Here is a 26,671-nt window from a genome sequence, read left to right on the forward strand (position 1 = left end):
TTTGCTGTCTATACAGCGACTCTTCCTTTGACATTTGGCCCCATTATCTTTCATTTTCCTTGATCCGTGCCCTGAATGGATCCATTAACGCCACCCTGTTTTTAAGAAAGCTGGATCACGAGGTCAGGAGATCGAGACCATCCTGGCTAACATGGTGAAACCCCGTCTCTACTAAAAAAATACAAAAAACTAGCCGGGCGAGGTGGCGGGCGCCTGTAGTCCCAGCTACTCGGAGGCTGAGGCAGGAGAATGGCGTAAACCCGGGAGGCGGAGCTTGCAGTGAGCCGAGATCGCGCCACTGCACTCCAGCCTGGGTGACACAGCGAGACTCCGTCTCAAAAAAAAAAAAAAAAAAAAAAAAAAAGAAAGCTGAGCTGCGATTTAGAGAAGTTGTTACTTGCACAAAAACCTCAGTGTGATCAGGTGACTATACCAGGATCAGGACGTTTCTATTCTGGCCCTGTTCCCCTTGCCAGTCAGTTAGAGCTGGCTGTTGACCTGGGTAGCCTGGCCTGCAAGGAGGAACCAGGGGAACGTGGGCTTTGTAGGAGCCTGGTCTGCTCAGCTCTGTCTCAGGGAACAGCCTACTACTTTAAAGGAGGAAATAATAAAGGTCACTCTTGTCAGGTGTCTTAACCCTGTGGGTACCAGAGTCAGCCTAAACACTTGTAGCAGTCTTGGCCCAGGCTCTTGCCTACTGAGGCCGTGTCCTTTTCTTTCTCCAGTCCCTGCTTAGCATCGCTCCGGTGGCCATGGAAGTGTGGGGCAAAGAGAAAAGTTGACAGCTTTCTACATGGAAATTTGGTCTTGTTTGGGGCTGCAAGGAGGCACTAATGAGAAGCGTCATTGGATTGAAAGTTCTTGGCCTCAGCATTTGTATTTAAGTTCTGAAAATGGCCTGATTTCTGTAATTCAGCATTGACTCTTTCAGCATTTATGGATATATGGTAGCAGCAAAATGGGGAAGCTGAAGGACCCGTTTTCACAAATAACAAGACTTCTGGGCAGGGGTGCAGGGCAGAACTGTGGACCGGAGTAGGGCCTGTGAGCTTCCAGATTGAGCCTTTGGCAGCTTGTTTATCTTCTTTCTTCAAAAATCCTGTTGAACCTGTTGGACATGTGTGTGCTGACAGCAAGCTGATTTGTAATCATTTGTAAAGCCATGTGGTCTGTCTGGGACAGCGCTCTAACTGGGAGTCTAACCCTTGCGTTTACCCGGCTCTCATCCCCTGATATTTTCCAAGTGACGCAGAGCCCTGGAAACAGGGCATTGTCTGGGTGGAGTCCCTTCCTCCAGCCAGCAGCTCCTTGAAGGCAAACGGCACTGCAGGGGCATGTTGGGTTCTATAAACAGAACTTTTACATGCTGGTCACAAGGTTAGCTTAGACTGTGGCTCTCATGGTGAGGGAAATGGTGTCTTAGAAATATGATGTAAGGCTCTTTGTATCTCCTGGAAAGTGGGGAACATTTTGTAAGAATTTTTCTAAGGAGTGGTGTTAAAAAAATAAAGCAAAGGCACAATGGAAGGTCTAAGGCTGTGTTTCAGAGAAACACATTTTTCCTCAAGCGGCTGCCCCCACTTGGAAGAGCTTGGTAGCAACTAGCAGAGGTCACAAGCAAGGAGTCAGAGCCGGGTTCAAGTCCTGGGTGTGTGACTTTTGTCTACCTAACCTTAAGGTATTGCGGTCATTGACTGAGGTCTTACTGTGTGTCTGAAACATTGCTAGGTGCTTTGCATAATGTCTCAATTCATTTTTAGAATAACGAGAAAACTGAAGTTTCAACAGGAACAAGCAGGACCAGTTCAGGTCGGCTGACTCCAAGGCCTGCACTCTTTTTGTTTTCTTTTGTTTTTATGAAGATAACATTCATATAACACAAAATTCGTTTTAAACATTTTACAGTGTGCACTGCAGTGGTTTTTATATATTCACAATTTGGGTAACCACCACCACTATCTAATTCTAGAATATTTTCATCACCCCAGATAAAGCCCCTTTCATCTGAATTCCCCCTTTCTCTCATCCTTTGGCAACCACTCGTCTACTTTCTGTCTGTATGGATTTGCCTATTCTGGACATTTTGTATAAACAGAACAAGACCTGAACTATGGAACATGTTGTGTTTCGGAAAAATCAAATCACTTAACTGCTCCACGTCTATTTAGTTGCAGTGTATTGTGGTCACAGGTATTTTAATTTCCATCTCGGGTATCTCTGTAGGTTTACTGTGTGTCAAATGCATTCTGTGAGCAAATGTGAGGATTTTATTGTCGAAACTTTTGTCTTGGACCTATATCTTCATTACAGGCCACTCTGAGAGGGAATCTTAACTAGTTTTTTAAAGGGAAGCATGTTGACTTATTTCCTAAGGACATTATGAAGAAAACCAGAGACATTTTTAACCTATGTAGTCACTGAGTTGCTATAGGAAAAACTGGGTAATTGAATATGATTAAAAGGGAGTATCTTTTAGGTTGTTCTGTAAGCAAGAAAAGTGCCACCAGGGCAACAAAAACACAGGATGTAAATAAAATCTTCGTTAAGCAAGGTATATGTAAACTCCACGAGTATGGCAGGTTAGTGACCATAAGGAGAGAATGGCCCTCACCTCTAGATGCTGTGGCAGGGACATTGTTACAGATGATCTGGTTTAAATGGCAACATTTGAAAATAAAATGTAAACATGAGGCAGTAGGAGTGAAACCTCCAGTCTTCTTAGCTCATTGAATTCCAGGACTGCCTAATGCTGCGTGACTTCTTCAAGTTCATTCTAGAATCCCAGACTGTTAGAGCTGGCCAGGACATTGAAACGAGATAGACTGACCCTTTTGTGTTGCAGAGGGGGAAAGTGAAGGCAGATGGAAGTTAATCTATTGTCATCATATGTGAATTGTTAGCGGGGTCTGGTCTAGAATTCACATCTTTTAACAAAAAGGAATTGAATATTGATCTGTACAATTTTTCGCATTGGAATCAACTCTTCCTTGGAAATATTTGGGACCTGGGTGATGAACACCCTCTACTTCTTTGCCACTTCCTTGGAACATTTATTTCCATCTCTCCCATGCACTATTTATTTGCATCCCCCTGCCACACACAAACAAAAAGAGCTTATCACTGTATAACCAACTGAGTTCTGAAGTGTAGATATGTCGGCAGAGATTGGTGTTGGCAATTTTGATAAATACAGTGAGAGAAAATTTGGAAACTCTGATATTCTTCTTGGAGCATGGGATTTAAAAATATTTTGCAATGGCTCAACCCCATCTTGCCCAAAAAATGGTAAGTAGGCAAATCAAAAAGGAGGAAGGAAGGAACCCATCACTTTACATTACTAAAAGAATTTCAACTTTTTAAAGATTTGTATCTCTTTCTTTTTTGATTTTCTGATCTGTTTAAGTATTACCGATTATACCTTCTTTAAGGATGTGAACTGAATTCAGAGGGGGCAAGAGCTTGCAGAAGGAAGATTGCAATGTGAGCTGGCTGCAAAGCCTGCAGTAGTGCACAAGCCACCTGACGTCGAATCCCAGGCACTGAGAGTCCTACCAGGAAGCATAAAGGATTTGACCAGTTAGGAGCTCAGCTCAAATCTCTGCAGGAAGGTCCTGAGAACTGAGAAGGGTCCCATCAGCCTAGACCTCACTGCTCAAAGGGGTATCCACAGACCATCATCATTGGCATCACCTGGGAGCTTGTTAGAAATGCAGAGTCCTGGGTCCCACTCCAGAATTCCTGAGTCAGAATGAGCGTTTTAATGAGATCTCTAGGTAATTCATTAAAATTTGAGAAGCCCAAGATTAGAGACCTTATGCCAAGGAAATTAACAAATGATTGGGAGAAGGGATGGAGTATGCTAGTTAAAACTAAAATATATGCTGTTTCGGTACCTGAATAGTTGACCTTTGTTCATTTGAGGGGGAAGCTGAAGACACAATACAGGGAACTTGGTTCCTAACACTCTCAGAGTGAGGAAGGGATGCATTATTGTGACCCAGGCCCTTACTGTGCAAATGAAAGCAGACGTCCACAGCCATGGTGGTGAGAAGACAGTGATTTCCCAGCAGATGAGCTGACCTAGGGGACGCTTCTAGCACCTCTCAGCTGGGAGCCTGCAGCCCCAACACACTGGGGCGTGGGGGTGGCCAGCGAGATGGAACTGACACCAACATTCCATTCTCTGGATGCCCCAGCCTCCACGCCTCAGCTGTTTTCACTCATTCAGCAAAAAAGAGAGACAGAAAGGAAACAAAAGCCGGCTGTGGCAGAGGCCGTGTTAATTAGTAAAACCTGATATGTCTGTGTATTGAGTCGGCACTAGGACAAGCAGGAGGCCCTCGCCCTGTGTGGTGACTTGTTGTCCATCAGAAGTGAGCCTATCCAAGGTGTCGGGTCCGTGTTCCTACAGTGAGCACTCCTCAGCTTCCTGAGTCAGGCAGAACATGCAGATGGGGCCATTTATGGTGCCATGGGGGGTTTTGTGCTCATCTCCTGTGGCTCCAGGGGCCAGTGTGAACACTTCTAAATGTGGGTGTTAACCCATGAAAATGTGGAAAATGTGCCAGCCTGCAGGCAGGTGATTATTTGCAATGAATGGCGGTATGGCAAAGACTGGGATTTCACTCTCTTGCGTATGTGTGATACAATTGTTATATTTCTTTTTTCCTTCTTTTAAAATTGGTAATTGGAGCATATGGCTAAAAGTCAAGTATTTTTAAAGTAATGGAAATTTAGCAATTCAGCATGTTGAAGCATGCTGTTTGGCTGTTTTAGAAGAATGTTTTTCTTAGATGCCATCAGTTTACCACACCACCCTCGACTGGGAAATGAGGCTAAGATTTTAATAAATTAGCCAACCAAGAAACCCGACTTACCTTTGAAATAAGATGGGTGTCATCTTCTTTGTGCAGTGCAGTCCCCCTGGAAGGACTAGTAGAAGACCTCAGTTCTCTGTTTTGAGAAGTCTAGGCTTGATTTTTTTAGCTGGTAAAAAACGTGCAGGTAGTGGCCTGAAGCCAAGTGTGACGATTTGGAACCACAGCTGGTAAGCTGTGTGAAGTCTTCCCTTTTGGGAAGCAGATGTGAGTTTAGTTGGCCTAGCAGTAATAACAAGGGCTACCACAAGAGCTGTCATCCCATTTAACTAGATATTTACAATAATGTACGAGGTGGGCAATTCATCCCCCTTCTTCAGATAGAAAACAAAGGCTCTGTGAGGCCAGGCCCGGTGGAAGGTCCAGCAAGAGGCACAGCCTGGGTGTGGATCTGATCTGGCTGACTTCAGAGCCTTTGCTGTTTCCTCTAAACAGATAGAGAAGCATTTTTAGAAGTATAAATGAGAATTCCATTCTTGAGGCGATTTATGTCTGTGTTCCTCAGGATGGGACATGCGTCTGTGTGCTGGGTGGGCAAGGAGGAGAGTGTTTGGCAAAGTCACAGGATAGAAGTGATGCCACTTCCTGGAATACCAAGAACACAGTATCCTTCATGTAAAAAGAGACATAGTAGAATGAAAAATGCTATGGTGTTGGATGCAAAATTTAGATTCATTTATAATGGAAAAACCCAAGCCTTGAAAGCGGTTCTTTGCAGTCCCTTGGATGTCTCTCATCACCCCACACGGGACTCCTTTGCCTTAGGGTTGCTGGAGTGGAAAAGTTGGGGAGGCACTCGTGTAGTTGCAAGTCCTGGGCCATCTGGGCCTTTTCCACTCTCCCAGCTATATGTGGTGAAAAGGAATTGCTTAACTATGTAAACCGGCGTGGGAGAGTTGGCGCTGTGCTCTGTTTGTACAGCTGCTCCTGGGCCTCCGGCTCCGCTATCTTTCATGGCCCAGAAGTACCCATGAAAAGACAAAGGAAGGGTTTCTAGAGGCTGGAGGAGGTGAGAACTTGGCCGAGGAGGTGGGTTGTTCTCTGAGTTCCTGAGACCATTGATGGTCAGTCTTTTAAAAGAAAATGTATATTTATATTAAAAAATTGTAATACATGTTGAATTTCCATAGTTCAAAATTTAAAAATTACCAGAGGGTTTGCAATTGAAAACTTCCTTCTGCTGTTTTCCACACAGCCCCAGTTTCCTTCCTCATAGCCAGTCACTGTTACCAGTTTCTTGTGTAGCCAAGTAAATACATCTTTATCCCTCCTTACCTTCCTTTTATACACACAGAAGCTTGCCATGTCTACTAATCTGTCTCTTGCTTTTGCCTCACTTTCTTGTTCTTTTTTCCTCCCAGCTGCACAAGATACCATTGACCTGATGTAACTTATTTAACTAGTACCTAATTGGCCTTTAGTAGTATGCAATCTTTTGCTATTAAAGTGCTGCAATGAATAATCTCATTTATATGTCATTTTGCACACACGTGGGATAAAATGAGAGACGATAAGTTTCCGGTTCAAAGGAAATGTACATTGTCATTTTGATAGATACTACCAAATTGCCGTCCAGGAGCCTCATACCAGTTTATAGCCCCGCCAACAGTCGGGAATATGTTTCCTCACATTACACACACTGTGTTATTAAACCTTTTGATGTGGCTGCCTCGTAGCTGAAAAAATAATCTTGGTGTAATTTTTAGTGATGATCCAACCTTGAAAAAGGATAGAAAATGGCACAGTTTTGTTACTTTTGCCTTTGTGGTGATGAATCTGATGTGGTGTTTCCAACTTTTTGGAGTGGCAGAGGAATCGACTACCTGTACAAGTGAATAATTGTTAAAATATTAAGATGCAAATCCATATAATTCTTTTAAAACCAGACATCACATAGGTGGTGTGATATAGCCAAATGAATTATTAAAAACTGTATCCTTTTTGGTTTTATTTATGATGGTGCTTCCTCTCTAATATTGTTATGACATATAGGACGTGGGATCAGAGAATCGTAGAAACATAACGCCAGCAACTTTAATGACTTCAGCAGTACTTGCCCCCAGGGACCTTCCACCTGAGTTGCTCTTTACCAGCTCTGTCTTGGTGCAGTTCTGCCACATCCATGAGACACAAAGTCTCAGCTGGAAAAGATGATACATAGATGCAAGCATCAGAGCACTTCAGAGTTGGGAGAACTTTGAAGGTCCTCTCCGCCGTGTTTCTTTTCTTCACTGGGAAGTCATGGAGAGGAACTTACATGTAGTACTTGCCTTGAACAAAAGGATAGGATTTTTATTTTAGATTCCATGATTACTGCAGGTGAATTAGGTATGGTTTCAGGAAGGGAAAGTTTCTTCTATGGGCTTTATATAGTGAGCTGGGTGTGTGGGGGTGCGGGAACATGAAAATGGGAGAGGACTTTTGGGAAGATTTGCTAACACAGGCTCATGTTAAATTATTTGTAAACATAATGTGAAGACATAGAGAAAAACATAGTATCACTTTACAAATAATAAAAAAAAAAAGGACTAAGTGTCTCAATACACACAAGGTCTGGTAGAGTCATACTCAGGCCATGCCACTGAAAGTTAGGATTGGCATAAATCCCTGCCAGCCATAAGCTGAGTGAAGGACTTGCATGCCAAGTTCTAAACATCACAATTCAGTCCAGATTCCCTTATCTAACATGCTAAGGTGCTAGCTAGGCCCCAATCCAGGTTAAACCAGGTCTGTTATTCAGTATCCTCATTCTTCCTGAGATTTCTGGGTGAATCAAAGGGTGCTGACCACACATGTAAATGTTCTTTGCTTTACTGAAAACTTTGGGCAGATGGTCTTGAGCCTCTTCTTCCCCTCTCTGACATCTCAGCAAACCTCCAGACCACTGGGGTAAATGCATCATCTCTCTCCACCATCCCTACTCCAGCCCCAGGTTTCCCTTAACTTTTGTTTACCTTTTTTTTTTTTTTTAAAAATAGCTATATTAAGATATAATTCATATAGCATATAATTCATATAATTCAACTATTGAAAGTGTACAATTCAGTGGTATTAGTATGTTCACACAGTTGTACAACCATCACCACAGTCAATGTTAGAACATTTTCATCACCCCTAAAAAGAAATTCTATCCCCATTAGCAGTCACTCCTGGCCCCTTCCCCATATCCCTCCCTGTAGCAGCCCTGGGCTATCACTAATCTATTTTCTGTCTCCGTAGATTTGCTATTCCAGACTTTCATATAAATGTCAGTATGGGTTTGTGTGTGTGTGTGTGAGATTGGCTTCTTTAGGATAATATTTTCAAAGTTCATCCATGTTGTGGCGTGTATCAGTATTTCATCCTTTGAATGGCCAAATAATATTCCATTGTATGGATATGCCACATTTTGTTTACCCATTCACTGTTTGATGGACATTTAGATTGCTTCCACTTATTGGATACTGTGAATAATGCTGCTATAAACATTAATGTACAAGTTTTTATGTGGATATATGTTTTTTCTTTTTTTCTTTTCTTTTTTTTTTTTTTTTTTTTTGAGACGGAGTCTCACTCTTGTCACCCAGGCTGGAGTGCAATGGCGTGATCTTGGCTCACTGCAACCTCTGCCTCCTGGGTTCAAGTGATTCTCCTGCTTCAGCCTCCCAAGTAGCTGGGATTACAGGCACCCACTACCACACCTGGCTATTTTTTTGTATTTTTGATAGAGACAGGGTTTCACCATGTTGGCCAGGCTGGTCTCAAACTCCTGACCTCAGGTAATCTGTCCGCCTCCCAAAGTGCTGGGATTATAGGTGTGAGCCACTGTGCCTGGTCCCTTGTTTTTATTTCTCTTAGCTATATACCAAGGAGTAAAATTGCCAGGTCGTACCGTAACTCTGTGTAACATTTTGAGGAACTGGCAAACTGTTTTCTAAAGTAGCTGCACCATTTTACATTCCTACTAGCAATGTATAAGGGGTCTAATTCCTCTAAATTCTCCTCAATACTTGTTATTACCTGTCTTTTTGGTTATAGCTAGCCTAATGGATGCGGAGTCGTATCGCATTATGGTTTTAATTTGCATTTCCCTAATGACTAATGACGTTGAATATGTTTTCATATGCTTATTGGGTTTTGTATATTGTTCAGATCCTTTCCCCATTATTATTATTATTATTATTTTTGAGATGGAGTCTTGCTCTGTCACCCAAGCTGGAGTGCAGTGGTCCCATCTTGGCTCACTGCAACCTCTGCCTCTGGAGTTCAAGCAATTCTCTTGCCTCAGCATCCCAAATAGCTGGGATCACAGGTGTGTGCCACCACGCCTGGCTGATTTTTGTATTTTTAGTAGAAATGGGGTTTTAGCATGTTGGCCAGGCTGGCCTTGAACTTCTGACCACAAATGATCCGCCCACCTGGGCCTCTTGAAGTGCAGAGATTATAGGCATGACCCACCGCGCCTGGCCCCCATTTTTAAAATGGGATTTTAAATCTTTTTATTACTGAGTTAAAGAATCATTTATATATTCTGGATATGAGTCCTTTATTAGATATATGACTTGTATTTCCTCTCATTCTAACGGTTGTCTTTTGACTTTCTTGGTGGCATCATTTGCAGCACAAAAGTTTTAAATTTTGAAGAAGCTTAATTTATCTGTTCGTTCTTGTGTCACTTGTACTTTTGGTGTTGTAGCTAAGTAGCCTTTGCCTAACCCACGGTCACAAATATTTGTTCCTGTGTTTAAAGAGTTTTATAGTTTTAGATCCTACATTTGGGCCTATGATCCATTTAAGCTAATTTTTGCGTAAGGTATGAGGAAGAGGTCTAACTTCATTCTTTTTCATGCGGATATCCAATTGTCGTGGCACCATTTGTCAAAGGCTATTCTTTCCCCCATTGAATTGTCTTGGCACTCTTGTTGAAAAACAGTTGGCTATAAATGTAGGCGTTTATTTCTGAACTCCCAATTCTGTTTCATTGATTTCTATGCCTACCCTCATGTCAGTACTGCCCTGTCTTGATAACTGTAACTTTGTCTCACATGTTAATGGGAGAGTTCGGGCAGAAATGGGCAATCTAGACTTTTGCTTTCCCTGGTCTGACCTGTTACTGGATTCTTTAGATCCTTCCTCAAGTTTTCAACCACACTTCATTTCTTCTCTGTATATCTTTGTGACATGTCCCCTTGCTGGTTTCGTTAGGAGATGATATCCTGATAGACCTGAGAAATCCCAGCTGTCTGACACCTTAGTTTTCTCCTAGCAATGCCAGCTAACTTCATTCTAACTCAGTTGCTTGGCTCTGGTGGGCTTTCTCTGTGGTATAGAATTAAACATTTGGGCCATGAAATGATGCTCTGGTTCCTGAAACTCTCTAACTGGTTAGGTTCAGCAGAATAAGCTTACTATACTACTAAGAGATGTAAAGATCTTTCCATAAAGTCTATACAAGTGAGCAATTCTAGCAGATACTTCTCCCACGTGGGCTGTGATACAGACTTTCAAAGCCTAACCTTGTCCTCCCTGGGCCTTTCTTTTACTGCAGGCATCTGTAGCATTGTGTTGTAGGCATAAGATTTGCTGATATTGGCATCTTTGTAGTAGTGGAGAAATGGAGGACAGGCAAGAGATCTGCCTGGAGAGGTGGAACGCTGGGCAGGACAAGTGTTAACTCACTTCTTTAACATCTCTTCAAATTGCTAAACCGAAGAATACAAAGCCTCTGTGACCTCTGGAATCAACAATAACCACCCTGAGACTGTCATTCCTTTCTGTTGTGAATTGTGTGCAGCATACCTAGAGCTTACACTATGAACTGTATCCGAATTTAAGCTAATTTAAATTTCTCTTTTCTGTTGGACATGAAAAAACCTGTACTCCGAAGCTGCCCTTCCTCAAGAGCTTCTATGAAAGAGCCTGGGCCGGGCGCGGTGGTTCACGCCTGTAATCCCAGCACTTGGGGAGGCCGAGGCGGGCGGATCACAAGGTCAGGAGATCGCGACCATCCTGGTTAACATGGTGAAACCCTGTCTGTACTAAAAATACAAAAAAATTAGCCGGGCGTGGTGGCGGGCACCTGTAGTCCCAGCTACTCGGGAGGCTGAGGCAGGAGAATGGCGTGATCAAGGCGGAGCTTGCAGTGAGCCAAGATCGCGCCACTGCACTCCAGCCTGGGCCAAAGAGTGAGACTCTGTCTAAAAAAAAAGACCCTGCCCATGGATGGGGCAGGGAAGTGGGCATGTCAGAAAGCGAGGGTTATGAAGACAGGTTCTGGATTCAGTCTGCCTGAATGTAACTCCTCCTAAGTGATCTTGGACAAGTTACTTAAACTATCCAAGTGTCAGTTTCCTCATATTTAAGATGGTGATAAGAATAGCACCCACCTTCTGGAATTGTTAAAAGGTTGAAATCCCATGTAAGGATCTTAACACAGGCAAGGGTTGGCAGACTTTTTCTTTCTAAAAAGAACCAGAGAGTCAACATTTTATTCTTTGTGACACCGTAGGCTTTGGGGTTTCCGTTGCAGCCACTTGGGCCCTGCTGTTGTAGCTTGAAAGCAGCCACAGACAATGTGCAAATGGACGGGCGTGGCTATGTTCCAATAACACTGCACTTTTCAAAACAGGTGGAAGGCTGGGTTGGACCTGCAGGCTGCTGTTTGCCGACCCCTGGCTCAGCACAGGGCCTGGCTGAGTGGGCACAATGGGTTTTTCATAAATGCCAGCTGTTCTCCCAGCTTGGGGACAGCTCCTTGACACCGGTCTCCTTGTTCATTTGCTCTGTGTTTTTAACAGAATGTCGAGGTCTTGGCCAGCAGGAGCAACACTTCAGAGCAAGACCAGGCAGGGACCGAAATGCGCGTGAAGCTTCTGCAGGAGGAGAACGAGAAGCTGCAGGGAAGAAGCGAAGAGCTGGAGCAGAGAGTTGCTCAGCTTCAAAGGCAGATCGAGGACGTGAAAGGCGATGAAGCCACGGCGAAGGAAACGCTGAAGAAGTACGAGGTGAGGCTCGCTGGGCCCAGGCCCAGCTTTGGCAGCTGCTGCTCCTTCTTTCCTGTGTAATTGATTTCAAAAGTGGGGAAGGGATTTATTGTCATAATTTAGTTGGAAAGGTAAAGGCAATAGTGAATACATCCTCTCTGTAAGCCATTTCTTTGTTACCCCGGGAGTGGCATGACAGGGAGGCCTGGGAACAGGGAGGGTGAGGTCAGGTGGGAACACGGGTCTAGGCACAGGAATCCCCATGCACCCAGATACCAGACACACCCAGCCTTCCACGGCTTCGCACAAGCCTCTACCTGAAAATGCTGTCTTAACACCACCATTAGACTGATTCTCACTCAAGACTATGTATTCTTTTATAACTCATAGTTGATGTTTTTGAAATGACACTGATTTTAACAAGCCAGTGACCTGGTTGGCCAGACCTCTAGCAGTGGGAAGCTGGCAGTGAGAGTTGACACACATTCAGCAGTAGGAAGGGCAGCTGACAGTGAAGGAGGAGATACACGTGGTCACTGCCTTCGTCTGTCCTGTGCTGCTGGAATACCACATTGGGGTAATTAAGGAAAAATAGAAATGTATTTCTCACAATTCTGGAGATGGGGAGGCTAATATTAAGATACCAGCCTCTAGCGAGGGCTGTCCTTCTGTGTCGCAGTGTGAATGGCATCACATGGCAGAAGGGCAGAGGTGGAGTGGGGAACTGACTGGCCAAAGGGGGCCACACTTGTCCGTTGACCAGGAACCTACTCCTGTCATGACAGCTTGAGCCCATTCAGAAGGGCAGAGCCCTCATGGCCTCATCACCCCGTAAAGGTTCTACCTTTTCATACCATTACAATGGTAATTAAACCTCCAACATATACATATGCTTTTTGGGGGACGCATTAAAACCATGGCAGTCATCCATCAGGACCACCTGGGTACCTTTTATAAAACTGTGTGTGTGGGGTCCATTCAATACCTGCTGTTTTCAGATCTCCAAGAATAAGACCGGATATTTGTATTTAAAAAAAAAAAAAAATTACCCCAGCTGGGCTTGGTGGCTCATGCCTGTAATTCCAGCTACTTGGGAGGCTGAGAGGTGGGAGGGAGGATCACTTGAGCCCAGGAGTTCATGACCAGCCTGAGCAATATAGTGAGACCCTGTCTCTAAAAAATAAAAAATCACTCGAGATAATGTGGATGTTCACACCTGGCTAAGAACTGGAACTGCAGACAGGCACACACATCCAAGAACACAGCTGTCATGTGCCGCCTTGGGTCCGTGACAGGCGCGTTGTGACTGTAGCCACTGCCACGTCATGGGTGTCTTCGGTGTTCATTTAATTCCACTGAGTCAGTTTCATAGGTACAGCATACATCTAAGTGCACACTGACCCAGTGTTTTCGTTGTAGGGAGAAATACGACAATTAGAGGAGGCCCTTGTGCAGGCCAGAAGGGAAGAAAAAGAAGCTGTGTCAGCCAGGAGGGCCCTAGAGAATGAACTGGAGGCTGCTCAGGTAAACACCAAGGGCTGTTGTCGTTACTCCCTCAAGAAGAATGCACAGAGATGCAATACCACAGGGGCGTGCGGAGATTGTCCTTGGCCCTTTCTTTCCAGGTAGCTCCCTTTCACCCATAATAACCACTCAGTCATTTGAAGTATCTGTCTAGACCAGCAGTTCCCAACTGAGGGGTTTTGGTCATGCCTGAAGACAGTTTTGGTTGTCACAACTGGGGAGATGCTACCGGTGTCTCGTGGGTGGAAAACAGGGATAGGGATGCTGTTAAATATCCTACGAAGCACAGGACAGCGCCCACTACAAAGAATGATCGAGTCCCAAATGTCAGTAATGCCAAGGCGGAGAGACCTTGGTTTAGACGTTAAAGAGCTTGACAGCTTTCCAAAGATAAAATATGAGTTGTGTGAGAAGGCTGGCAGGACTGGCCCCCGAGGCGGTGTGGAGTCTGCTTTCTGGCAGAAGGCAATTTCCCTTCTCCTCTGGGCAAATGCACGCTATAGAGCACAGTCCTTCGGGATGGCTATTCCGAGAGGCAGGCGGAGGTCATTTCCTTGAAACTGGATAGCTATCGCCATTCCACATCAGTAGGTTCTTAGAACGTTAGATTTTCCCATTTGAAGTACATTCTCAAGACAGGCCTGTCCTGCCGTTCTGATTGACTTTGCACAGTGACCTCAGGGTGATGGAGGTGTGTCCTCCTCCTGTTGGCTCTCGGGATGCTGCTTAAGTATCTCAGGTGGGTTTCTGAGGAGGTGGAAGCCAGTGTTTTTGAGAGTTGTCTAAGAGGAAGGTTGTTAAAGTTTTCCATTCAGGACCCACTTGTAGTCAGGGATAGGTGAAGTGGGGGCATTAAAAGTGTTAAGAGCCGAGTCAGGTTCAGATTTGTAAATGCCTAGTTGCAGCTTTCCTGAAGAGTATTCAGCCTCATCTCCTAGAGTATAGAGGAGAGGAAGGATCCCCACAGGTCAGCCTAGCTTAGGGACTCTCCCCCAGAATCAGAAGTCTGTGCCTTCTCCTCCTCTTGGGACAAAACTCGTGTTTGCATATAGTAAAGTCCCAATTCAATGTCTGACTGCCTTCACTTTGGGTTTTTTTTTTATTTCTTTAAATCTAGATCTTCATTACAAAATCTTGTGGGGTTGATTTTGTGTGGATGGCACTTGTGCTGTGCTGCTGTTTAAAGCTTAGGTTGGTTCCTGTTACCCAAGCCAGCTGCCAGAGTGTGGGGCTTAAATTTGTGGGCTGGTTGGGGGGCAGGAAGAAAGCAAACACATTTGTGCTCTATAGGAATAAACATCTGGACCTTCTGGGTATGTCCACGCCAAGTCCCAGGTGCAGCTGTGGATCTCTCAGAACTTTTCCTTTGGTCAAATAGGAACTTTTCACACATATGGAAGTCGTTCCCCAGTTGGGAATCTGCACTCAGAGTGAATTCAGTGCACAGAACAGATGATGGCCTTGGGGCCTGAAGATGTTAATGTAATCCCCACCCACTCCCACCTCCGGATCTCTAGCCTCGCCTTGGAAATTACCCCTGACATGTTACTTTTGTTGAGGCCCGTTTTCCCAGTGGTGTGGGGATGGTGAGAGTGCTTCGTGCAGTGTGTGGTCGTGTTAGCCACTGGCAGTGCAGCTGGCGAGAATTAAAAATGGGCCTGACAGTTGCACTGTCTTTAGCTGAATTATCTGGTCTTAAAAGCAATGCCATGAAAAAAGCACCATCACTCTAAAATACTTTGTTTCCTTTAAAATTGGAAACCAGATAGTCAGCTCCTTTTGTTTGGTTGCTCTTTCTGTGTACACTCTCGTCCTTGAAGCTGGCAGCCCAAAGGGACCTTGGCCCTTGAGGAAAGAAAAAAGTAACTGGGATTTTTCTCAGTCTTTGTGCTATTAGTCTATTGCATCTTCATGCATGATAAATAGATTTGTTTACATAGTAGCCGAAGACCCTGGTAAATTTATGTCTGATTTCCCATGACTCAGTTAAAAAGTAGCAGAGGGTCATAAAGATGCCGTTCTTGGGTTGCTCAGTGCCCTACTGCTTGCTTCAGGACTGTGTTGCTATCTAGGGCTACTTAAGGCAAGGCATCTGTGATTCTATTTAAAAGTGCCTTCTGCAGATGGGGAAATAAAGGAACCTTTGCTGGAGAAACCACAGTTCTTTCCTTCAGGAAGGGCTAACAGTGCATACGTTATTCCTAGGGCTTTCCCTGCCACCCCATTGGACTTTTGAGTATTGAGACAACCAAGGAAAAAGGGCCCAAGGCTTCTGCTGTTGCAGCCCACAGACACTGAGTGGCAGGGACTCCACGAAGACCAGCTTCTTTCTCGTTAAGCTGCCCCATTCCTTGACACCTGTAGGCTTCCCTGCTACTTGGTTGTTGTTAATATGAGCTAATTGAGACCTCAGTCATAGGGTAAAAGTCTGCATCGGTTTACGGATAATGGTCCCCAAGCTCAAGGACGTTCACCCTATGTCTACCAGTGTTGTGTCTCGGATTCCCCAATCTGATATATTTTCCCTAAATTTTCATCTCATGATTCATTGATGAGCTTGTATTGCTGGCCTTGGAAATAGAATCGCTGTGGCTACAGAGCATTTCACTCCTGACACCATGCACATGAAGGGTCAGAAGAATGCAAAGTTGCTAAGTTTGCTTCTTTTCGTGTGAATTTGGGACGTTTTCTCAGCAGTGACTTATTGGAACATATTTCTTGAATTACGGAGGAAGCAGACTGTTGTTCTAAACAGTGTTTCTCAACCTCAGTACATATTAGAATTATCTGGGGAGTTTTCAAATGCAAATGATTGTGAACTCCATGCTGAGAAAAATTGTGATTCCATCAGAAAAAGCTAGAATCTACATTTTAAGTACGGGCATCCCATCCTCGCTTGGTGATTCTAACATAAGAAGCCTTGGGATCGCTTTTGGGGATAGGCATTCATTTTTAACAGCTAAGTGTTTATCATATGCCTAATAGTGAACATACCCAGATAGACAGAAAATCTCTCCCTTGCCTTTACAGAGCTTACTACCTTGCAAGAGGCAAGCCTACAAGAAATAATTTAAAAATAATGTAGCAAATCTGTTCTTCTAGGCAATGTGTGTGTGTTGGGGTGGGGGGTGCTGGCAGGCCCTGGGCCCAGAATGGTGAGTCTGTGGTGTCTCTCATGGTTCAGGAGAAGGAGCCAGGCAGCCCTGCCTGAGCCAAGAGTGGAGCAGAAATGCATGCATGAACCACATGGAGGCTGAGTAGAGCTGGGTTGGCTTGTCTGCTGCCTGGAGCCCTTGGGATTGGGGTCTAAAAGGAGGAGAAAGAGAGGCTGGGGGATTCCTAGAGGGAGGGGGATGAGTTGGATCCTGAAGATTCTATAGGAAGCCATTGGGGGCCCTCTGTATTTGTTGTTTTCATGAATTGACATTTTTTGGGACACGTGTTTTGAGGGTTTTGTCCCATACCATACTTCACTGGTTCTATAACTCCTCCTCACCCTTTACCCCAACACTGCTAAATCATCGATCAACAGAAACCCCAGGTTTGACTCTGCTTCTGCTGGGTGCCCAGCGGCAGCTGTGCTGGAGCCCACTCCTGCTAATTCCCCCAACACTGAACTTCTGATTACCTTTCTTTTTGCCACCATCTTTTCCCTAACAGCTTTTGTTAATCTTGGTTCTCTTGGCTGCTTCTCAAAGTGCAGCCAGCCCAGCAGAGACCAGGGACCGGAAGGCCGCCACGGGTAGTGTTTTAGCCCCATGTCACGTGGCTGGCAGAGCAGATCTGTTCCTATGCTCTGCAAACCAGGAGAGTCCGAAGTGATTTGGAATGTTTTCAAGATCCTGAGTTACTGCCTGTGGCAGCAGCTTGTAAACTGTTAAGCACTGTACAAATATAAACCATTGTTCTTGTGCAGTCACTGCAGGGACACAAGACCGGGTAGGCCCTGAGCTGTTCCTGTAGTGGCCTACAGTCAGCCCTCAGTGCCTGACAACGTTTTCGAGATGATTCAGTCTGTGTTTGAGTCAGGTTGCTCTGTTTCGAGCTGTGCCTCTTCTTCTTATCCTGATACCTATGGCCCTAATGCTTAGCCATTTAAAGAAACCACCATAACCTTCCTATAATATTTTAGGATTTTATTTTGGAATTGCATGTTGTTTACGTAAAGAACATAAGTCTGTGTGACTTTGTGAGATGAGAGCCTCAGGGGAACTGAGGGGAGTATTGCACTCAGATGGTTGTATTTTATGGTAGGCACTAGTATTTGGTGCTGATTCAATAAATAACCACCTACCTGACTAGTATTTTATCTGACTAGTGTCTCTTCCATTTAACACTTTCTGTTCATCAAGTTCATCAACCTGTGCGTTTCCAAATTCCTTTTTGCCTGTGTCTGAGTCCAATTCATGGATTCTGTTGATGACAACTGCCTTTACCCAAGTGGACCTTTGTTCTGTGGGGTAGTGTTCTCTTCGTGATTCATTTTTAGTTATTCTAACTGTAACAACCATCTGCATAGCACAGTAAATACTGGAATATTAGGTGTGATGCTGCGTGTCACAGGACATAAATTGCCAAGTAGGTTTAGGTTGTTGTAATATACAACTTGACCTCGATTTTCAAGCATGAACATTCAGGTTTTCAGACACTATCCTGAATGCCCACCACCAGCAGCCTTGGCCATGTATTTCTGTAGCACATTGTTTGTCTGCCCCTTCATTCCTGTGGATGTTTTTGGGTAAGTCAACTTTCCTTTTTGGTCCCTGAATTTCAGAACCAACAATGTCCTTCTGTCTCTGTGGCGGCTTTATTTTGATCTTCTTCCTCATCACGGATTTAACAGATCTGATTGCTTTGCAGTGTGACTGTGAAGTTCCCTGTGATACCCGTTCCTGTGGCTACCTGGTTGGTAGGTGACAGCACTGTCCTTTCCCTGCCATTTGCAGAGAAATCTGAGTCGGACCACCCAGGAGCAGAAGCAGTTGTCTGAGAAGCTCAAAGAGGAGAGTGAGCAGAAGGAGCAGCTAAGAAGGTTGAAGAACGAGATGGAGAATGAGCGGTGGCACCTGGGCAAGACCATTGAGAAACTGCAGAAGGAGGTGAGGGGCTGGAGGAGGAAAGAGGATGTAGGGCCAGATGCCTTTGCTGGACCCAGTCCCCTCTGAGGGTCTGGTGAAAGCCTGGGAAACCTGCGGTAGGTCTAAACCCTAAAGTGTCAGGGATTTGCAGATCCCCAGAGGCAGCTCTTTCGATTTGTTGAAGAGATACAGAGAAACTGGTCTAGAAAACATTAATGCCAGTCTCCTCTGGATTCTGGGCACCGGAATCACCTCTTAACAGTTAGTAGAAGCAGCCTGTGTGTCAGTGCATATGGAACCAATGTTAACTGGATCAGAATGGATGTCTCTGTGCAGATTCTCTGCATTTGCATCTCTATTACTTGTCCAGGAGTGTGAAAGCAGCTTCAAAGCTCGGTAGCTGCTGCTCTTTCTCCTCCTCTCTGCCCCACCATGCCCAGAAGGGGAAAGGCACCAAGCTGGCAGGCTTTCTGTATTCCGGGAGCTGACATGAGTGTCTGCTGTTTTCTGACGCGTACTGTGTACCAGACACTTTACTATTTTGTTTCTAACTATAATTTTACCTGTATCTGCTGATAAAGTTTTATCTGTATCTGCGGATACTAATTCTGACAACAACCCTGTAAGGTAGATATGATTTCAGTGTTTCCAGTGCGGACACGGCCAGGGCCCAGGGAGGTTAATGAGATGCCCCGGTCACGTACTGGTAAATGGCACAGCAGGCATAGGACCCTGAGGCTGTGTACCTGGCTCCAAAGGACGTACCTGCCCACTCCTCCATGCTGCTGCCAAGTTACAGGTGCCCACACCTGGCTGGCTCAGGATCAGGCACTGGGCTGTCTCTGAAGGGGCCGTAGAAGAAAGGGAGAAGAGATGTGCTGTGTGTTGAAAGGGGACCCGGACCCTGGTCTCAGATAGAGCATCCCAGGGTGGGCTCCCTCCCGTGTCACTTCTTCCAGATGGCAGACATTGTTGAGGCCTCCCGTACATCGACCCTGGAGCTCCAGAACCAGCTGGATGAGTACAAGGAGAAAAATCGCAGGGAGCTCGCAGAAATGCAAAGACAGTTGAAGGAGAAAACCCTGGAGGCAGAAAAGTCCCGACTGACAGCCATGAAAATGCAGGATGAGGTAATGCCTGGCCAGATAAGTTCTTCCTTTATCGCTTATCAGAGTATCCTTTGCCCTGAAACTCTTCTGTGAGGGACCTGGCGGTAGATTCGTGAGACAGCTTTTGTGCTTGACTCTTCATTCTTCACCTTCTGGATGGTTCTGTGAGCAAATGGCATTCTGGAGCACAAAGGACCCACTGATGGACTGTGAGGCTAAATGGACACAGCTTTAACCTGACCATTTTCTTGATGAATCTACAATTTTTTGCCTAACATGTTTAGCTGCCATTTATGGAGCAGCCGTGATGTGCCCAGCTGCAACCAGATGATTTATTTACGTGCTTTCATGTTTTAATTTAATCCTAGAATAGGGATTACAGTAACTGACTGTTTTTTTGGCCATTCATTTATGAAAATACAGACTTTTATTGGGATGAGGGTAGCAGACAAGAGTTTCACAACAATAATGGTGAATAAAAGAAATCCTCAGGAATTTATGAGTCCTAAAATGATTAAAACATTGGTTTTATATTTAAGAAGGATCGAGCAAAGAAACCCAAATGTTAGCTCCCTTCAGGCTTGGCCTCTCAAGAACTGAGAAAAAGAAAGGGGATGTTTTTGATTGTTTTAATGGAAAGCTGGAGGCTTCAAAATGTAAGCACAGCCTATGCTGATTTCCAGCTATAATATCTCTTGCCAGCTGGGTCACCTTGAGCAACTTACCCCAGCTTTCTGAGCATATGTTTCTACCTCTTTAAAAATACACCACATTTTAGTGACTTAATAATTAAATGAGATAATACTGTGTAGCAGCGAATCTGTACATCTCAGACACTTCATAAATATTAATTTCCTTTTCTTTAATTTTAAGGCTTATTGTTTTTCATGAACAGTGCCAAGAGCACCAAGATTCCACAGGAAAACATTTTTTTTTCTTTAAAAAACAAACTTTAATTTCTTTGATGATCAAAGAAACGTCACCCATGAGTCAGTGCTGAAACTGTGTAAAAGAACAATAGATATTTATTGCAGACTTCTAGAACACTCTTGAAAGGACCTTGATAACAGATCCCTTTTGGCTCAGGGTTATATGATACAGGACTCCAAGTAAGAACTGAAATTAGCCCACTGACATCACAGTTCTCTTTGGCATTAAAAAAAAAAAAAATCACGTTCATTACTACAGCACAGAGGCAGAAGGATTCAGATATCTGCCAGAACGCCAACAAGCACCTGGTCTGATTTGACTTCAAAAGATCACCGTGTCACAATGACCCCTGAAAAGTACTTCCCATTGCGTTTTATATAATGATTTTTATGATAGAATCCTTGGGTTGGAAGGAAATGTAGAGATCCTCTAGTTAGATAAGGAAACTGAGGTCCAGAGAGAATAGTTAAGGCCAGATGGAGACCGGTGTTGTTTATAAAAGAGCAGTCATTCCAAAATAAAAGGATTCCTTGCAAGGAAAATAAAGATGGCCCTTCCTGGATTTTTCTCACTGATGCAGCCCTGTGAGATGCTGTTTCCATGTGAGCAACAGACGTGGACACGTCATCATTCTGCAGGGAAACTACAGTGAGACACCACCCTTGACTAAGATGCTAGAGTGATGGAGTTGTTGAAAACAAAAGTGAATTGACAAGCCAAGGTCACTCTGGATCCTTGAAAAACTCAAGCTCCACTCTGTTCACTGCCCCTCTTCTTGTGTTTTGATTGAGCTGAGTTGAAGATCTTGGTTTTAAAAAAAAAAACACAAAAACCCAAAAGCGACAGGGGTCCATTCTAAGTGCTGTAATAGTTGCTGCCTTTGCTTTGAGAGAAATAGACATTTTTCACCCATTCTACCTTCCGATAAGCTTGATCTTTAGAGAATCGAGACTTAGTGATTACCACTGTTCAGTTTATTTTCTAAATCCTTTTTAGCAAAGGGTGACTTCAACTACTTAAAGGTAGCACTAGGAAGTTCAAAAGTTGTTTGCTTACTTATGATTCAGGATACATTGTTCACAGACACCACGCTAGTTATTCTCTTCTGCCGGCTCCCGTCAAGGACTCTGAGTATGACGGGGCCCTTACCAGGTGTTAGGAGGGACCTGCTGGGTGTGGAAGGTGGAGCTGTGCTGAGCAGTGGAGGAGGGCACGCCGGGCATTGGGAAGGGGGACAGGAAGGAAACGCAGGCTGCACATTTGCCTGTCATTCTTTCTGACCCTCATACCCATGTTCTGTTTTGGTATCATCTCATTTGATTCTCATAATAGCTTTAGAAGGCTGGTTTTATAATTATCCCAATTTTGCGAACGAGGAAACCTGAGTCATAGAGCGTTTTTTTTTGTTTTGTTTTGTTTTTGTTTTTTTAAATGCTCTGGAATATAGCACACCCTCTGTATCCAGAGAATGTCCCATCACTCTTTTTCCATGGGGTGATTTTCATTCTGTGCTTTCATGTACTTTCTGTCATGGTAACCACCAAAACTAGATGCCAAAACTAGATGCGGGTCTTCATGTGGAGATGCCGTCTTCAAGGCTAGGCTATTCTCAGAAATGCCCGGTGCTGCTGTCAGCCTCCCAGAGAAGAACACATTTCCTCAAGTTTTCTCACGGGTTTTCCGAAGCTGTCCTCAACTACTGGGGCTTTCCAACTCTCCTGTGACAGACACCGCAGAAGGGTGGCATTCTGTAGTGGAGTTTGCCATTCGCTTTCATATACTCTGAAGGAAACAGACCCCCTGGTGTATTCTATTCCTGAGACCGTAACTCTACTCAATACTGGTACCAACTCCAAGAGGGTAAGACACTTAGAACAAAGCAGACAGCCTGGGGCTTCACCACATCAGCCCACACAGATGTTTAAGGGAGACCTACTCTGTGCTGAGCTGGCTGATCTCCCCAGGGAGCTTCCAGAGTTCAAGACACAGACTGGCCCTTGTGAATCACGCTGTTTTGTCTGTTGCACTTTATTCAAAGCTATTAGTTGAGTGCCATCTTGTGGATGGAAAAAAGTCAACATTGTAAATTAAGAGCTAATCATTTTCTTCTACAAAGCAATGGCTTTCCCTAATGTGCCTGTGTATATTGTTAGGTTTTGTGCCAGTAGGTTGCTTTGCGGTCATTAATTCAGTTGTGTGTTCTTTTTTACTGACTTGAAACCTCTTTTGAGGTGACAGTGATACCTGTAGACAACAAATTACCCCCTGGGAAACATGTATTTAGTTAAGGGGCTCTCGAGAATTTTTAACACGACCTAGTAAAACCTACATTTAGCGTTCAGCCAGGCATGGTGGCTCACGCCTGCAATCCCAGTACTTTGGGAGACCGAGGTGGGCATCACCTGAGGTCAGGAGTCCGAGACCAGCCAGGTCACCACAGTGAAACTCCATCTCTACTAAAAATACAAACATTAGCTCAGTGTGGTGGCAGGCACCTGTAATCCCAGCTACTTGGGAGGCTGAGGCAGGAGAATTGTTTGAACCCAGGAGATGGAGGCTGCAGTTAGCCAAGATCGCACCACTGCACTCTAGCCTGTGCAACAAAGCAAGACACCATCTCACAAAACAAAAACAAAAATGAAACCTACATCTTGCAACCCAGGAATACACGCATCTGCACAAATATATGAATATCTAGTACAAAAGATTTGCAAATCAGTATTTGCTAATACTCTGCTATTTTTTCTGTTCTATTTAATTAAAAAATACTGGTCAACATCTACCAAATGGAATTTGTAACCTAATGGGTTGCTGCCTGTAGCTGGAAAACCCCCTCTTTTTACAAAAAGGAAACTGAGGCCCAGAGGGAGGTAGGACTTGCTCAGGGTCTTCTGATCTCCCATATTATGGGGGGTCCAGCGGATCTTCCTTGTGGTGGAGTCAGCCTGTGCACTGTCTGTGGAGGTCTCTATGCTCTTGAGGCACTCCAGGAAACCATCCCAGCTGTCTCTCCTCCTAGATGCGCCTGATGGAGGAAGAGTTACGGGACTACCAGAGAGCTCAGGATGAAGCGCTCACAAAAAGGCAGCTTCTGGAGCAGACGCTGAAGGACCTGGAGTATGAGCTGGAAGCCAAGAGTCACCTCAAAGATGACCGCAGCAGACTGGTCAAGCAGATGGAGGTCTGTGGGCCGCACAGCGTGAGCTGGGGGACCTGTGGAGAGCGAGTCTGGGCCACGAGAGAAGCCTCCTCTTTGCTCTCAGCTCCGCCTGTGGGAAGTCTGGGGTTTTTATTCTCTCCCACAGCCGGGTGTAGTGAGGTCATTTCTTGATTGAAGGAAGGGGCCAGTCATTGAGAGACTCAGGACATTAGAGTTAGAAGGAATGATGGACACAATTTAGTCTAACGTTCTCATTGTCTTGAGAGGAAATGGAACAGATTCCTAGGGACGTAGGTGATTTTGCCTAAGGGCACTGATAGTTCCTTCCTTTTCTGTTTGTTCTTTGGAGCAGTGCTTTCAGCTAACTAGAAGGAACCAGACTGCTGCGTGTCCAGAGAGCAGCCTCCTAGGAATCGTCATCCTTCATTAGCCACACCGCATATTCCATTCTTGCTTCCTGTGTCTGGCCCATTTTCCCTTACGGGTTATTTGGCTTTGCCAGAGCTCGCAGCACGCTGTGACTCAACTTACTGTGGTATACATAGTATGTACATAGTCCAAGACAGCATATCAGAAAGTGCTGAATGCAGTCACCACATGGGGGTGATCTAGTCACAGGCTGAAAACACAACATATTAGAAAAATGTAAATGAAGTAACAGAATCTAAGTATGGACAGTTCACTGAGGTGGACAAGAAGAACCTTAGAATCACTCCATCTGAACTTTTAAAAAAGAATAATTCCGGCCGGGCGCGGTGGCTCACGCCTGTAATCCCAGCACTTTGGGAGGCCGAGGCGGGTGGATCACAAGGTCAGGAGATCGAGACCATGGTGAAACCCCGTCTCTACTAAAAATAGAAAAAATTAGCCGGGCGCAGCGGCGGGCACCTGTAGTCCCAGCTACTCGGGAGGCTGAGGCAGGAGAATGGCGTGAACCTGGGAGGCGGAGCTTGCAGTGAGCCGAGATTGCGCCACTGCACTCCAGCCTGGGCAACAGAGCAAGACTCCGTCTCAAAAAAAAAAAAAAAAAAAAAAAAGAATAATTCCTAGGAACAAAACTAACCCCCAGAAACACACACATACACACACAAGCCCCAGTAGAATTTAGAGAGAGGGAGAGACACTGAAAAAGTGGAATTGAGAGAGACACTAAAAAATAGCCTCAGACTTTTCAGAGAAGTTAAAATTGTCAAGATTTTGATAAAAGACAGTGCTCAAGGCCATGGAGAGATGGCTTAAATTCAGAATCAATGGAATTCCTGATTCAACTTTGCAAATAAACAGAAATAACTTTTAAAACCTCCAGGGGACTTAGTAGCCGTTTATATCTAGGTAGTGTTGTTTCAGTCATTGAAGATTTTATTAGATAGGCCTCTTTTAGAGACTGGAATAACCTGATTACAGTTTCATTGCTCTTTTGTAGGACTGTTGTACATTTTGCTAATGTCCTGGTTCTGCTCTCTTTAGGGGTGGTAATTTTAAGTCAAGCTAAGGTCAACCCACTTAACTAGAAACTGATTATTCTAGGGCCTACAACAAGCTGGCTCAAAACAAGCTAAAGCCTCTTCAGGCAGTGGAGGAAGAACCTTTGGAGTAATGGCCCTGGCCTGGACCCCTAACACTCCTGCTCGGTTCTGTGCAGTATGGATTTTAGGCAAGAAGAGAGTCCTACAAAGAGGTGCTAAAATCCATAGTATATCCTGACTAAAGAGAACATTTCCTTTGGCCGACTTAGGTCTAGAAGGAGTGGCATAGCTAAGCTTCATTTGCCCATTTGCAATATTTAGCTATTTTCCCATTAATTACAAAATGAATGGCTCTTAAGACCCTGCTACCATGAGATGCACTTGAGGGGTATTTTGTCCCCTAAGAGGCAGCTAGCAGGACCATCTTGCTGTGACTACGTCTTGCCTGCTCCTTCACTAGCACTTAAAATTAATTTTCAAGACTCAAGAGCTCTCCCAACGATGGCCATTTTCTCAGGTGGCTGTTGGATGTAAATGCAGCTCTTGTGATGTCTGTCTCACTATAGTGAGACTGGTCTTGGAGGCATCAGGAACCACTGAATAAACAGGAGGCTTCGGTGCATGGCCCAGCTTTCATCCAAGTTAGCCTTTGAGATGCTTGGCTCCCGGGAGAGGGCTTTCTGGCTTCCCCATAGGTTTTGATCACTACCAGGGGCCATTCACAGGCAGTTAGTCATTCACATGAATCCTGGGTGTCTTACTGTGATAAATAGAATAATATTTAGGGATAGAGGTGTCCATTGCTTATCAATCCACTTTGGGAATTTCAGAGACAATATTTATATACAAATGCTGCAGGTTCACATTTAGAACTTGGAATGCCAATTGCTTTTTAGCATTTGTGGCTCTGAGTTTACTTAGACTTATGACAGATTGACTGGTGACAGGAGAAACACATGCTCAAGACCAACAACCCGCAGTTCTAAGTGGGGTGGTTGGTGTTAGAAGCCTCTTTTCTTCATATACAAAGCTGCTTTGAAATGTTTTTCTCTTAACACTCAATTAGGTTAGATTAGGAGCCAACAAAGAAGCCACAAATTATTATTCTTAAGTGATGATGAGTTTAACAGAATTGGTTAGCACTGCCTTTTGGTTAATCCAATGCAGGTTTGGGAGTGCACAGTGCAAATGCATGCTGTTCCTTAGATGTCTGCTGTAGATTTACTCCTGCAAGGCTCTTGGAAACCCTGAGCAGGATGCAGACAGAAGATTGTCCTGAGCATGAAGTGTTTTTTCCCACATTGTCTTTTAACAGACACTGGCTTGGGTAGATCTGTTTAAAGTTATTGATTCACAGGGAGAAACAAAGACTTGACAGAAACATGCTCAAATGTCCTTAGTGTTTGTATTAGGGTTTGGGATACTGTTTTTTCTTCTTTTATGTGTTTTCTACATACACAGTTACATTTTACATTACAAGTCATGAAACACATAGTTTAAGAAATATCTGCCTTGGGCAATGTAAGAAATAGATATATTGTTTTTCCAAACCCTAATGCTAGTCA

At 44.4% G+C, this 26,671-nt stretch overlaps 1 protein-coding gene across 2 annotated transcripts in view; it reads left to right on the forward strand.

Moving 5' to 3' along the window:
* Window positions 1-26,671, forward strand: part of CGNL1 (cingulin like 1) — a 176,636-nt gene that overhangs the window by 132,574 nt on the left and 17,391 nt on the right. For both annotated transcript variants that reach the window (XM_025390493.1, XM_025390494.1), the window contains 5 exons: window positions 11,654-11,860; window positions 13,259-13,363; window positions 18,310-18,462; window positions 19,401-19,571; window positions 23,500-23,661. In XM_025390493.1, coding sequence (XP_025246278.1) covers window positions 11,654-11,860; window positions 13,259-13,363; window positions 18,310-18,462; window positions 19,401-19,571; window positions 23,500-23,661 — 798 coding nt within the window. The remainder of the gene's footprint in view (window positions 1-11,653; window positions 11,861-13,258; window positions 13,364-18,309; window positions 18,463-19,400; window positions 19,572-23,499; window positions 23,662-26,671) is intronic.

Source organism: Theropithecus gelada, chromosome 7a (genome assembly GCF_003255815.1).
Source record: "Theropithecus gelada isolate Dixy chromosome 7a, Tgel_1.0, whole genome shotgun sequence".
In the NCBI taxonomy this organism is placed as follows: domain Eukaryota; kingdom Metazoa; phylum Chordata; class Mammalia; order Primates; family Cercopithecidae; genus Theropithecus; species Theropithecus gelada.